The sequence below is a fragment of the Myodes glareolus genome, chromosome 6, assembly GCF_982192425.1.
Source record: "Myodes glareolus chromosome 6, mMyoGla1.1, whole genome shotgun sequence".
NCBI classification, from domain to species: Eukaryota; Metazoa; Chordata; class Mammalia; order Rodentia; family Cricetidae; genus Myodes; species Myodes glareolus.
The window spans coordinates 72,401-87,263 of record NC_142031.1 but is presented as its reverse complement, the minus strand read 5'-3'; the positions used below and the strand labels follow the sequence as shown (position 1 = coordinate 87,263).

Below are 14,863 nucleotides of genomic sequence, written 5' to 3'. Positions count from 1 at the left end.
TGAAGAATTTTGATGAAATTTTGATGGGGATTACATTGAATCTATAGATTGCTTTTGGTAGAATTGCCATTTTAACTATGTTGATCCTCCCATTCCAAGAGCAGGGGAGATCTTTCCATTTTCTGGTATCCTCTTCAATTTCATTCTTCAAAGACTTAAAGTTCTTGTCAAATAGGTCTTTCACTTTCTTGGTCAGAGTTATCCCAAGATATCTTATGCTATTTGTGGCTATTGTGAAAGGTGATGTTTCTCTGATTTCCCTCCCTGCTTCTTTATCCTTTGTGTATAGGAGGGCAACTGATTTTTTGGAGTTGATCTTGTACCCTGCCACATTACTAAACATGTTTATCAGCTGTAGGAGTTCTTTGGTAGAGTTTTTGGGGTCGCTTATGTACGCTATCATATCATCTGCAGATAATGAGAGTTTAACTTTTTCTTTCCAATTCGAATCCCCTTGGTCCCCTTATGTTGTCTTATTGCTATTGCTAGAAGTTCAAGCACTATATTGAAGAGGTATGAAGAGAGTGGACAGCCTTGTCGTGTTCCTGATTTTAGTGGAATGGCTTTGAGTTTCTCTCCATTCAGTTTGATGTTAGCTGTCGGCTTGCTGTAAATAGCTTTTATTATGTTTAGGTATGATCCTTGTACCCCCAGTCTCTTCTACACCTTTATCATAAAGGGTTGTTGAATTTTGTCAAATGCTTTTTCAGCATCCAAGGAAATGATCATATGGTTTTTTTCTTTCAGTTTATTTATATGATGGATTACATTGATAGATTTGTGTATGTTGAACCAGCCCTGCATCTCTGGGATGAAGCCTACTTGATCATAATGGATAATTTTTCTAATGTGTTCTTGGATTCGGTTTACTAGGATTTTGTTGAGAATTTTTGGGTCGATGTTCATGGTGAGATTGGCCTGTAATTCTCTTTGGTTGTGTCTTTGTGTGGTTTTGGTATCAGGGTAACTGTAGCTTCATAAAAAGAATTTGGCAATGACTCTTCTGTTTCTATATTGTGAAATACATTAAGGAGTATAGGTATTAGCTCTTCTTGGAAGTTCTCGTAGAATTCTGCGTTGAAACCATCTGGTCCTGGGCTTTTTTTGGTAGGGAGGTTTTTGATAACAGATTCTAATTCTTCACGACTAACAGTTCTATTTTGATTGTTCACCTGGTGTTGATTTAACTTTTAGTAAAGTTAGTAACTAACTTTTAGTAAATGGTACTTATCTAAAAACAAGCTCATTTCTTGTACATTTTCCAACTTTGTGGCATATAAGCTTTCATAGTAAGATCTAATGATTCTCTGAATTTCCTCTGTGTCTTTGGTTATGTCCCCTTTTTCATTTCTGATTTTATTATTGGAGTGTTCTCTCTCTGTCATTTAATTAGTTTGGCTAAGGGTTTGTCAATCTTGTTGATTTTCTCCAAGAACCAACTTTTTGTTTCATTGATTCTTTAGATTGTTTTCTGTGTTTCTATTTTGTTGATTTCAGTCCTCAGTTTGATTATTTCCAGTCTTCTACTCCTCCTGGGTGAGTCTGCTTCATTTTTTCTAGAGCTTTCAAGTGTGCTGTTAAGTCTCCAATGTGTACTTTCTCCATTTTTTTAATTGGGTACTTAGTGCTATGAACATTCCTCTTAGCACTGCTTTCATTTTGTCCCATAGGTTTGAGTATGTTTTGTCTTTATTTTCATTAAATTTAAGGAAGACTTTAATTTCTTTCTTTATTTCTTCCTTGACCCAGGGGTGATTCAGTAGTTGACTGTTCAGCTTCCATGAGTTTGTAGGCTTTCTGGGTTTAGAATTGTTGTTGAATTCTAACTTTATACCATGGTGATTCGACAAGACACAGGTGGTTACTAATATTTTTTTGTATCTGTGGAAGTTTGCTTTGTTACCAAGTATGTGGTCAATTTTTGAGAAGGTTCCATGAGCTGCAGAGAAGAAGGTATATTCTTTCCTATTTGGGTGGAATGTTCTATAGATATCTGTTAAGTCCACTTGATTCATTATCTTTATTAATTCTCTTATTTCTCTGTTGGGTTTCTGTCTGATTGACCTGTCCATTGGTGAGAGAGGTGTGTTGAATTCTCCTATTAGTGTGTGTGGTTTGATGACTGCCTTGAGTTCTAAAAGTTTTTTCTTTTACATAAGTGGGTGCTTTTATATTAGGGGCATAGATATTCAGGATTGAGACTTCCTCCTGATGAATTGTTCCTGTTATGAGTATAAAATGTCCATCTCCATCTCTTCTGACTGATTTTCATTTGAAGTCAATTCTGTTGGAAATTAGAATGGCCACACCTGCTCGTTTCTTAGGTCCGTTTGCTTGGAAAACCTTTCCCATCCCTTTACTCTGAGTAGATGTCTGTCTTTGTGGTTGAGGTGTGGTTCTTGTAAACATCAGAATGTTGGATCCTGTTTTCATATCCAATCTCTTAATCTGTGCCTTTTTATAGGTGAGTTGAGTCCATTAATATTAAGTGATATTAATGAGCAGTGGTTGTTGACTCCGGTTATTATTTTTTATTTTTTATTTTTGTGTAGTAGAGTTTGTGCATTTCCCTTTTTTGAGTTGTGCTTGTGAAGGGTCGCTAGATGTCTGAGTTATTGTAGGCAGTGTTGGCAATGTTAGATTCCTTGGGTTGCAATTTTCCTTCTATTACTTTCTGTAGGGCTGGATTTGTGGCTATTAATTGTTTAAATTGGTTTTTATCCTGGAATATTTTGTTTTCTCCATTGATAGTGAATGATAGCTTGGCTGAGTATAGTAGTCTGGGTTTGCATCCATGGTCTCTTAGGTTTTGCAGTACCTCTATCCAGGACCTTCTGGCTTTCATGGTTTCCATAGAGAAGTCCAGTGTTAGTCTGATAGGTTTACCTTTGTAAGTTACTTGACCTTTTTCCTTTGCAGCTCTTAATATTGTTTCTTTAATCTGTATGGTTTAAGTTTTGATTATTATATGGTGAGGGGATGTTTTTTTTTTGATCCAGTCTATTTGGTGTACTGTATGCTTCTTGAACCTTCATAGGAATATCGTTCTTTAGGTTGGGAAAGTTTTCTTCTATAATTTTGTTGAATATATTTTCTGGGCCTTTGATCTGGAATTCTTTTCCTTTTACAATCCCTATTATTCTTAGATTTGGTTTTTTTGTTGTGTCCCAGATTTCTTGAATGTTTTGTGATGAGAATTTGTTGGATTTGCTGTTTTCTTTGATCAGAGCATTTATTTACTCTATAGTGTCTTCAGAATCTGAGATTCGTTCTTCTATCTCCTGTATTCTATTGGTTATGCTTGATTTTGTAGTCTCTGTTCATTTACCTAGCTTTTCCATATCCAGCCGGCATTCGGTTTGTGTTTTCTTTATTGCCTCCATTTCAGTTTTTTCAATTCTTAAACTGTTTCCATTAGTTGTTTGATTGTGTTTCCTTGGTTTCCCAGGGTATCATTTACAGATTTACTCATTTCTTTAATCTTTTTGTTATACTTCTCATTCAATTCTTTACTCATTTCTTCAAACTTTTTGTTATACTTCTCATCCAATTCTTTAAGAGAGTTATTCATATCCTGTTTAAAGGACTCTATCGCTTTCATAATAGCACTTTTTTCCACTTCTTCTGGATTAAGGTGCTCAAGTAATTCTATTTTAGGGTTGCTGGGATCTGATGTTTTCATATTGTTTTTCAGACTGTTGGAGGAATTCTTGCCTTGGCATCTGCCCATCTCTTCCTTCAAATGCTCTCTATTGGAACTTCTGATACCGAGTCAGGTTCCCTTGTTGGGCAGGGACCTCACTGACAGAAGGCCTATCTTTCCTCAGGCATGCTATTGAAACTCAGGAACTCCCTCCTGCTGGGTTGGGCTTACAGTCCAGACCCAGAGTGCAAGGCAGCTGAGCTGGGGAATTTTATGACCCCAGGGTGAAGTGAGGGATAGAGAAAGGGGTACCTGGGTGAAAGTTGAGATAGGAGGTGGGAGAGCTTAGCAGGGTGGAACCACCCCTTCAGAGTGACCAGGGAGTCAAGGGGGTCTGGGAATGTCTGAACACCTCCTTGCCGGTTCTCTGCTGCGGGTCAGGAGCAAACTCACCCCTCTGAAGGATGTCTGCTAGAGGATTGCTCTGTAGGTTTTGATCCATCCAAGAAATGTTTACCTTTTTTATTTCACATTTGATTGCTATTAAGTGCCATCAAGTTGCTTCATGGTGTTTCATGAGCACTTTTCTAACTCTTTGGTTTTTGGTGTCTTGTTTTGTTTTGTTTTTTGAGGCAGGGTTTCTCTAAATACCATCCCTGGAACTTGCTTGGTAAATGAGGCAGGCCTTGAACTCACTGATATCCTCCTGTCTCAGCATCCCAAGTGCTAGGATTACAAGTATTATGTCACCACTGCTTGGCTTTTCCTAATTCTTTTTTGTTGTTGTGTTGGGTCCAGGGGGGTCATGCAAAGATGAGAACAACACCAAGTCTAATAAAACAGAAGCAAACTTTGTTCCAGAAACCAGATCCTAGGAAAATAATAAGAAAACTTAAAAATGAAAAATAAAAATAAAACACCACAGGGCACAGAAGGTTATCAGCTAGCTGAGACAATAATCAGAGATGGTGTATGTTAGGCTGTGGCAAAAGGCCGGTTTCTGAACCCACTTTTTATAGCAGGGACACCAAGCATTACCTCTGAACAAAAGAATTGTTACAACCTTGCCCTGACCCTTAGGTTGGTCAGCAGAGACCCTAAAGAGGGGAGTGAGTGTTATTGTTAATGGGTAACTAGACAGCCATCATGAAATATGTTTTAGAGGAGATTACAATGAAGGTCACTAAGTGCGAGAAAACAGATGTCTTTAATAATTAGTCAGAAAAGGACTGCTAGTAATACTAGAAGGTTAATAAATTAGGATTAACTGAATCTTAGGCTGAGAACTTAGGAGATAGAAGAGAGCTTTTCACACTATCTTAAGGTAAAACTCTGATACTGACTGCCATACTTTACAACCTCCCTTATCAGAGCTCATTAATTAAACCATTGTATTTGTCCACAATCTCCTGATACCTCTAGAGACTTATGCCTCTCCTCTGGTGGAGACCAGTTTTCCATAATGGAGACAGTGTCTAAAACAAAGGTCCCATATCTCTGTCTCCTAAATGTTATCTCAGTTTACATCTGTTGTTTATCAGGGATGGCCAGGACACTACTCTCAATTCATAGGGCGAAGCTCTGGCCTTGTAAATAAAACAGCCAATTGTAAAAATGACCTACGCTTCCCAAGCAACTGAGGAAATAGCTCACTGTGAATGAATGATCCTTGATCTGATGAGAAAGCTGATGATAGTCTGTTCTCATTCTCCTAGACTTATAACTTTATATTTCTTTATTCCTACATTCTTAATTTTGGAATCTACATTTTTATTTTTTTATTCGTGGACTCTTCAACACACAGAGAAACACTTGAATAAAATTGAAAATTAAACTAAGTATACAATAAAAAGAAGCAAAACACCTTTAGTATCATCATGCCGTCACTCAGGAGGCAGAGTGAACTCTGTGAACTCTGAAAATCATGTTTTCAGGGCTATGTAAAGAGATGCCCCGACAACAATATATGAACAAAGAAACATGGAAAGACAGTGCTGGCTGGTGGGGGGAGGTGTACATGACTTTACAGGAGGGGTATTATAGGATTAAAATTGACAGTCTTGTCCTTCACAGGCTGCACAGGAAATGTTCTTTGGTCTTACCAAAGTTCAGAGAGCCATCAGGCACAGTGAGGTAGAAAATGAAGCACCTCCTAGAGATTCTCAATGGAGGCCTAGCCCATTGTTGTAAAGCAGAGACAGGGGGGGAGGGCCTAAGTGGTAGGCACTTTGGTCCTGTCTTGGGTAGTGCCATGTCAGTCAGTCAAACTGATGTCCACCTGCAGAGAAGAGGAGAGATCCAGCTGGGTGGTGTAGTGGTGGCACTTGGGAGTTCCAGAACTGGTTCCAAGGCTACAGCTTAGAGTCTGGTTTCCTGTGCTCACAGCCCAGCAGAGATTTGGGTTTGTATGTTCTTGAGACCTACTCCAATTTAATAGTGCCATTGCCCTTTCATAAAGGATAATAGGGCAGGTACACACATGCTGGATATCACACACATACACTGGCTGTATGTCTGCCTGCCTGCCAGCCTCTGTGAACCCTGCGAGAGTGCCTGGTACCTTCAGAAGACAGAAGATGGGGGGTGGTTTCTGCTGAAATTAGAGTTATGGATGGCTGCCAGCAGTTTCTTGACTGCTGTGAGGATGGTGGGACAGGAAGCCACCAAAGACAGAAACATGCCAGACAAGAGTTTTTGGTAGAAAACTGAACTGAGTAGAAACCGTTTTAGTGTTTTCAGAGTTATGTCTGAGGAACATTCTACTTCTACAAAAGAAAACCAAATCCTTTCAAATGTCCAGATGTCCTCTGAGGGGGATAAATGGATGACAGAAAAGAAACAAAGATAAGAGGGTTTTAGTTTTTCCAAAATCTACAGCGACAGAATTTCCCCTTATATGGTGTACTGGAGAATAGCAAGAGTTCCCACTGTGTTGTGTCTAGTTTTTCTCACTTGAGGTTGGATGGTGTCAACCATAAGATTTTCATCTTTTATGATCATGTGAGAGTCTAGCTTTTTTTTTTAATCACTTTGATAGATTTGCACATGTTCCCTCTAGTTCTACTGGCTATACAGCTTTGTCCATGGAAGCAGGTTGGATTTCATCAAAGAAATCCTTTTTTCATCAAAGAAAATTTCTATTTTAGAGACAGGGTTTCTCTGTAGCTTTGGAGCCTATACTGGAACTAGCTCTTGAAGACCAGGCTGTCTCGAACTCACGAAGATCTGCCTGTCTCTGCCTCCCGAGTGCTAGGATTAGAGGACTGCACCACCACCACCTGGCCAAACCAGCTCTTATAGATCAGGCTGGCCTCAAACTCACAGAGATCTGTCTGTCTCTGCCTCCCAAGTGCTGGGATTAAAGGCGTCAAACTAGATTTTTTCCTAATTCTTGAATGGGGTAACTACCAAAGTTATTTCTTCCTACTTGAATTGTGTTTGATTGCTGTTTTAAGTTTTTAGATCACCTGTTCCCTGGTCCCTAGGCTCCACACCTGTCCCCTGAGGGCACCTGGTAGAGGTGAGGTACAGACTAGTAAAATTCAAGGTCACTACCCCTTGCTAAGGTCTTAAAATCCTGCCTGACCCATTAAAGTGTGAGGCTACCACTTGACTGGTCTGCTTAGATATGCTTTTTGTTTGTTTGCTTGTTTGTTTGTGGAGACAGTGTTTCCCTGCCTAACAGTCCTAGCTGTACTGGACCTAGTTCTTGTAGACCAGGAGCTCAGAGGGATTCACCTGCCTCAGTGTAATGAGCACGAAAACAGATTCCTCTGAATGAATAAATAAAAGAAAATCTGTAGTGTAGATAGAACAGGAAATTTATAAAACAAAAATGAATGCAACTTAGGGTACTGTAAAAGCATTTCTTCTTGTGTGTGGTGTGGAAAATTACTAAGGTGAAATATTAAGAGAACATTTGCCCACTTGAAGGCTGTACCCAGCAACCTTGGTAATGAGGTTATCTTGCCACAAGAGAGGGACCCCCACCCTTCTGTGGCCAGTCGATACTGATAACCTAGGATATCTGGTTATCAGAAGGATCAAATGAGAGTCTGTTTCAAACTGGTATAAAAAGAGAGGGCAGAAGGAGGGCAATTATCTCACTTCTTATGATGGCCTGGGCAACAAGTTTCATGGAAAGAGAGATCCTCTAATACTGCCTCCTTAATAGCAGAAATATTTAATGCCTTGCCTAAACATTTAATGCTCTGTCTCCTGAGTACAGAGCTTCATCTCCCAAAAGCAGACATTTAACACCTTGCATCCTGAATGCAAATCTTCATTTCCTGAGAGTGATCATCGAAGGTCTGTCTCCCGAGAACAGACAAGACACTCTGCCCTCCTGAGTGCAGACAGAACTCTCTGCCTTCCCAAGCACAGGCAGAATGCTTTGCCTTCTGAGACCAGGCCGCAGACTACAGGGTCAAGAATTGATGCAGCACCTGACCAGCCTAAGAGCAGGACAATGAACACCTTATCTCCCAAGCACAGACCACAGGATCAAGAGTTGAGCCTCACCATCCAGCTCCCAGTGCTGTCAGGCATCCAACCAAAGAAATTCAAGGGCTGGAGAGATGGCTCAGTGGTTAAGAGCACTGCCTCCTCTTCTAAATGTCCTGAGTTCAATTCCCAGCAACCACATGGTGGCTCACAATCATCATAATGAGATCTGGTGCCCTCTTCTTGCCTGAGGGCATGCTTGCAGACAGAATACTGTATACATAATAAAAAAAACATTAAACAAACAAATTCAAAAATTCCTTTTTAAGCTGAAGAACACTAGGTTGTATGATGCTATTTAATGCATGTACATAATGTTAAGAGAAGAGCATAGATGTGTTAATACATATGTTTAGTAGATGGAATGTTAAGAGATTTCTTATCAATAACTGATAAGTTGTATTAAGTTTAAAGGTGTTTTGTAGGTTATGAATAAGTTGTATTAAGTTTAAAAGGTGTTTTATAGGTAATTGGTAAGTTATATTAAGTTTAAGAAGTATTTTATAGATAAGTGATAAATTGGATTAAGGTTATGAATTGGTTTATGTATTAGGATTAGTAGGATTAATAACTGTGATATTGAATTGCCTGTGTGTTGCCCATTATCAACCCCCATGCCTATTAAGATTGTAAACCCCATTGATGCCTTGGATATTGAAGTTGCCAGTAAAGAATCATTAGAAAAAAAATTCTCTTGCTTGGTCTGGTTACTCATCACTCTCTGGGGAGAAGTACACAGGGTCCTCATTGGTACTACTCACAAAGAACCTGGAGCTGAAGTCCCCCGCTCTTAACACTCAGCCTCCTGGGTGTTGGGATAAAGGGCACATGCCGCCATTGCCAGGCCTAGATAGATAAGCATATTTGCTGCCTTCTTGCTGAAGTTGGGAAACGTTACCTTCTTGTTGAAGTTGGGAAATTGCTGAATTCAGTCATTTTCAGGTTTCTTAGTAAAAAACAAAAACAAAACAAAAAAACCCCCCAAAACCTTTATTTGCCTTCTTTGTTTTATTTCACATTTTAACTTGATTTTTTGGGGCGGGGGGAGACAGGACCTATCTTTTTATTTGTGCTTCACACAAACTATTTCACTACATGGAAGAGGACTTTCTTCTGAACACTGCTGCTGCAATTACAATTTTAAAAGGAAAACTAAAATTAAAATAAACAATCTGGTATTAACAAAGAAAAAAGAAGAAAAGCAGCATTTTCTTTCTTTTTGTTTTCTTCTTTTTTTGTTTTTTGAGGCATGGCTGGTTTCTCTGTATAATAGCCACAGCCATTCTAGAACTCACTTTAAAGACCAGGCTGTCTTCTTGGTAACATTCTGGTTATTTTTCCTTATTTCCTATCTGTAAATCCACATTTCTTTTCTTTCTTACTTTTGTTTCATTTATGTGGTTTTTTTTTTTTTTTTGCTTTTTGTTTTTTTCGGTTCTTGGAACTAGCTCTTGTAGACCAGGCTGGCTCAAGCTCCAAGAGATTCACTTGCATCTGCCAGATATGGAGCCAGTCCCCTCTAATGCTTTCATCTTGGTCTTATGGGCTCCATGCTCTCAATACTGCATGAAAAACTCCAGTGTGCAGGCCCTTGTCTGTCATGCCAGCAGCACTCAGGGACTGGAAAGACAAGGATCAGGAGATCATCTTCAGCAGCACAGCAAATGTAAACCATTCTGGTGTGAAACAGACCCTCTAAAAGAAATCAAAAAAATGACACTTTTACTTTTTATGTCTGAAGTAAAAGCATTCAAAACAAATCACTATGTCAATATTATTCCTGGAAATGATATCCAATTGGGAATTTTAAAAATTATTCCACAGCTGTTTTAATTTTCTCTGACTCAGTATTTAGTCTGAGAAGGGGGATGAGTTTGTAAAAACAGAACAACAGAAAGAGAACCCCAAGCAAGCAAGTGGTGGCCATGGTGAAATGTCTTTGAAAGGAGACTTAGATGGCAGGGAACTGCACTTGCCAACTTCCTTCTTTCCTCCCTTAGTTCCTCGGTCCCTCCCTCTCATGATGCCATAATTATGGCAGCCCCTTGGCACGCATAGTCCTTTTGCTGATCAGTCAGACACACTCTTTGTTTTATTTTTTAATTTTTGAATTATAGGTGAAGTCAATTATTTGAACTCTTAGATTCATTATTATTATTATAATTATTTGTTGGGTTTTGTTTTTTTGACATAGGGTTTCTCTGTGTATCTCTTTATGCCCTCAAACTCACTTAGTAGACAAGACGGACTTTGGACTCAAAGAGATCCAGCTGCCTTGGCCTCTATCTCCTAGTGCTGGGATTAAAGGCATGTACTAAACACATTTTTTTTCAAGACAGGGTTTCTCTGTGTCACTTCGTCTGTCATGAAACTCACACTGCATAAAAAGGTAGCCTCAAACTCACACAAATCTGCCTGCCTCTGCCTCCCCTGATCTCTGAGGTCTTTAATCATCTCTATCTATCTGTGTAGTTGTCTATCTACCTATGTATGTATGTATGTATGTATGTATGTATGTATAATCTATCTATCTATCTATCTATCTATCTATCTATCTATCTATCTATCTATACATCTATCTGTCTACTCATTTAATACTTTACTTATTTATTTTTTGTTTTTTCAAAACAAGGTTTCTCTCTAGCTTTGGAGTCTGTCCCCTAGAACTGAGAAAAAGGAATGTATCACCACCACCACCCAGCTAGATGATTTTTTTCTTATGGTGGGCAATGAGACCTACAAATTCCCTCAAAGGACTGAATTCACTGTGTGCCAGATGTTCTGTAGGGTTATGTTTTCCTTTGCTTAGGGGAATACACTTCCTCTCTCTCTCTCTCTCTCTCTCTCTCTCTCTCTCTCTTTCTCTCTCTCTCTTCCTCTCTCTCTCATTCTAGATCTCTATTTTGTCCCATTCTACATAGAAACTTCTCTGTTTTTCTTGAATATTTTTTACTCAGTCTGTCTTCCACATTTCTTTTCTTTTCTCTCTCTCCCTCTCTTTTTAACCTTCTCACCCTAGACAGGAAGCTAAAGGCTTATGGTATTTTTCTTTACACATATAGTGTATTGTCACAATGTGAGGAACACTGATTTCAAATCGTGGTCTTATAGAGGCTAGGAGACTGAGAACAAAATGGACCTTGAAAATATGGCTCGTAGTATCTACCATCTTACTGAGGTCAGCATTCATCAGGGTGGTTACTAGAAGCAGCCTCCTAAAAGCATCCATCTTGGTGAAGTCACCAACCATGGTGTCTGCAAAGGGCCTTTACTAAAATGTTTTGAATTGTGACCCTGCCCACCACACACACACACACACACACACACACACACAGGGACAGACATGGGTGCACTGAGAGAAACAAAATTTGAAGTTAAACTCAATGTATGAGAGAGTCAGAGAACACAAAACAAAACAAAACAAAAATATACAATAAAAACATGCTATGGGGTGGTCTCATGTGAAAGACCCTAGAATTTCTATGGCCATGAGGGAAGTCCCCAGACCCATTAATCCAGGCCAGCAGATGCAACAGCAAGAGGTTTATTTTGATAGCACTATCGGGTGACTCAGGGCTCCCCGAGCAAAATTTCAGCAAGCTTATATAGGCAAAATTAATTACGTAATCGGCAGTTTTCAGAGCATAAAGATCACTAGTTATTTTAAGCAGATCAGACAGTGACAATGGACAATGTTGTTTGCTCACACTATTTCCTAGATGTTTCATTTTGGCTCTGAAATTTTCCATTAACATTCGAAGTTTGGCACATGTGCCAACCATAGATATCCTGTTCTCCTAAACAAACGGGATGTTCTCATGAGAACAGCTGGCTGCAGGTCCTGATAGCAAACAGAATGTTCTCATGGGAGCAGGCCAGCTGCAGGTTCTCAGGGGGTGTCCTGAGGGTCTTTCATTCCCCCCTTTTCTTTTCTCATGGATTTAATCATAAATCCATGTGTTTGAAAACCTCTATATCATTCTGCTTTAATATCTGATATTGCTGGGATAGTACCATGGTTTGGATAACTGAAAGCCTGTCTTTTATAAATTGCACCAGATGATTTAAAATGCAGGGGCCAAATGTAAAGATAAGAAGCAAAATAAGTAGGGACCCAGCTATAGTGGAAATTAAGGTCGTTAACCATAGTGATTTATTAAACCATCTTTTAAATTATCCTTGTTGAGAATCATATTCTTTTTTTCTCTGTTTTAAGCATTCCCTAAGTTTGGTCATAGATTCCCTAACCAATCTGGTATGGTCAGCATAAAAACAACATTCTTCCTTGAGTGCAGTGCAAAGGCCCCCCTTCCTTTAAAAACAACAGATCCAGACCACTCCTGTTCCAGAGCACCACCTCTGAAAGTGAGGTTATGAACATCAAAATCAATAGACTTGCTCAGACAATAACCATTTGAAAACTAGTATAACTGATAAGACAAAATAACTCATATTTTACAGAGCATTATTTACACAGCAGTGTTGAGAGAAGATAGTAAAATACCTCCAGGGCATGCAGAATAGCTCGTAGCAAAATTATCTGATGAATGAGGCTTGAAAGTAACTACATGGTAGACATTGTGAACCATTGTAGACCCAGGAATAGCACCCATCACTGTGGCAATAATAGTCTATTGACTACAAAGAGCTTCTCTCAGCCCTAAGAAACACATGGATGCCTTATCACTGTAAAACAATGTCCTTCGTGAAATGTATTTTTCCCTTAAAAGGCAAGTTCAGTATTATGAAGACAAATCTCCTTTGCTGTAGACACTGGGAGTGTTGGTCCTCAACTCCAGAGAATGTGTCTGAGAAGTCAGCTTCGGCCCAGCTGGCGCCATATGACATTCACTGGCTTCCATTGTGCTCTGTAGCATCAGCTTCATCCAAATGTACAAGGGTTGTGCCCATTGCAAGAACTTCAACAAGCAATGAGAGAAAATGCAATACAGAATGACAAATGTTCAAAACAAAACTAAAAGTCCTAAAGCCAGAGGACAGCCAATGAGGAAGCAGAAATCAAGAATTAGGTTTAGTTCGTAAGAGGTACAAAAAGAAAAATATAATTAACCCAGTAACCTAGAAGCTCAACATGTCATTAAAACGTTAGGCCAGCTTGGACCTAGGGACAACATTCAAAAATAAAATCAATGGGGGTGTAAAAGGGAGATGGTATATTAGGATTTAGGTTCAGAACTAAAACAAAAATAGAAGAAAAGGATCAGCAGCATCTTGAGAACCTAAACAGTGATTCTCCAGTCTCAGCACTCAGAGGGACTGGAATGGTGATCGTAAATAAAACCATATTTGTTTATCTTCTGAAAGTCATGTCATTCCATAATCTCATAGATTAAAGTAAGATTTTCCTGTAGAAAAGCAAAACCTGTCAAGAGGTGAGAAAGATTTAGGTGTGCTTGCTTCTCTCTGCAGTTATCTGCACAATACGGTCTGATCTGGAAAAATCTCAAACCGTACAAAATAATTCCTGTCAATAGGTCCCAGACACATAGAGGAGGAACAGAACAGAATTACTTTTTGCTTCTGCTATCTGATACTGTATTTCAAAAGACATCAACTTTAAAAAAAATGAGCAGAGCCCTGTGAGCTTCTGACTTCAGGAAAGAAGAGCCTTAAAGGTGATGTAAACCCATCTTACAGCAGATGTGCCTGTCCTGTGCAGGCCTTGAGCTCAAGATATCCATCACTAGGGTCAGCCGCAGTCAGCAGATGCACGAGCAGCAGCTAACTAGCCAGGAAACAGAACTAGTGGCAGTGATTGCTGGGGTGTTTTGAACCCAGAACAGGATAGAGGGAGGGAGGTCTGTCCAGTCATTTTTGCTGATTTCTAGGGCCAATTTTGTCAATTTATAGATTTTTTTTTAAAGAATTTTATTTATCCTGTCTATCTGACCTGAGCTTTGTGGTTGGTAAGCATAATTTAATCTTTAATTGATCCCCAGTGTCTTGGCCATGCCCTGACTTACCTGGGCAACAAAGGCAGGTCTATTATCGGACATGATTACCTTGGACATTTCAAACCTCAGGAAGATTACTTTTATGATCTTCTTATCCATTACATTGGCTGTCTCAGTCCTGGCCAATGTATGTTGGCTATCTTCTTTGGCAAATGTTTGGCCTTGAGGAGGCTCAAAATTTCCGCAAATGTCAACAGTCCTCTTTGTCTGTATATTGCTCCATGTATATGGGTGGTGACAAAAGCATACCTGCTGTCAGTGTAGACGTTTCCTTTGCCATCAATAGAATTTGTATCAAAGTCACAAGTTCAGCCTTCTGGGTGAGCCAACGTCCCTGAAGGGAGGCTACTCACCCAAATCATTCGCTTCCTGTTCACCACTGCTGTCCCCGCCTTTCGCTTACCTTCAGTCTTGTATACCTGCTTGGCTCCGACCCCCTGCCTTGTGTCCCAGGCAAGCTTCGCCATCATTTCTGGCTCTGCCTGGCACTGCTCAGCCTGCCATTCTGCCAGCCACCTGTCCTTTCTGCAGATGCTGGTATGATCCATAGTCCATCGCCGTGAGCAGGGCACAGGAGCAGCAGCCCAGTGCAGGAGGGCACCTGTGGGAGCATTGTGAGTGCCCTATCACATTCTGACAGGGGTGAAGGGAACAAGACTGCAGGTTGAGCAGCCAGGGCTCATGCAGGTTTTAGGGCAAGTGTAGCACCAAGGCAGTTGCTAGGAGGCAAAGATTTCTCCAG

The 14,863-nt window shown here is 39.8% G+C and overlaps 1 protein-coding gene across 1 annotated transcript in view; it reads right to left on the bottom strand.

Annotated features, from left to right (window-relative positions):
* The window catches only part of LOC148121583 (uncharacterized), a 113,561-nt gene extending 98,973 nt beyond the window's left edge, over positions 1-14,588 (bottom strand). The window contains exon 1 of the mRNA XM_087906744.1: positions 14,475-14,588. Coding sequence (XP_087762870.1) covers positions 14,475-14,588 — 114 coding nt within the window. The remainder of the gene's footprint in view (positions 1-14,474) is intronic.
* Between the last annotated feature and the right edge of the window lie 275 nt (positions 14,589-14,863).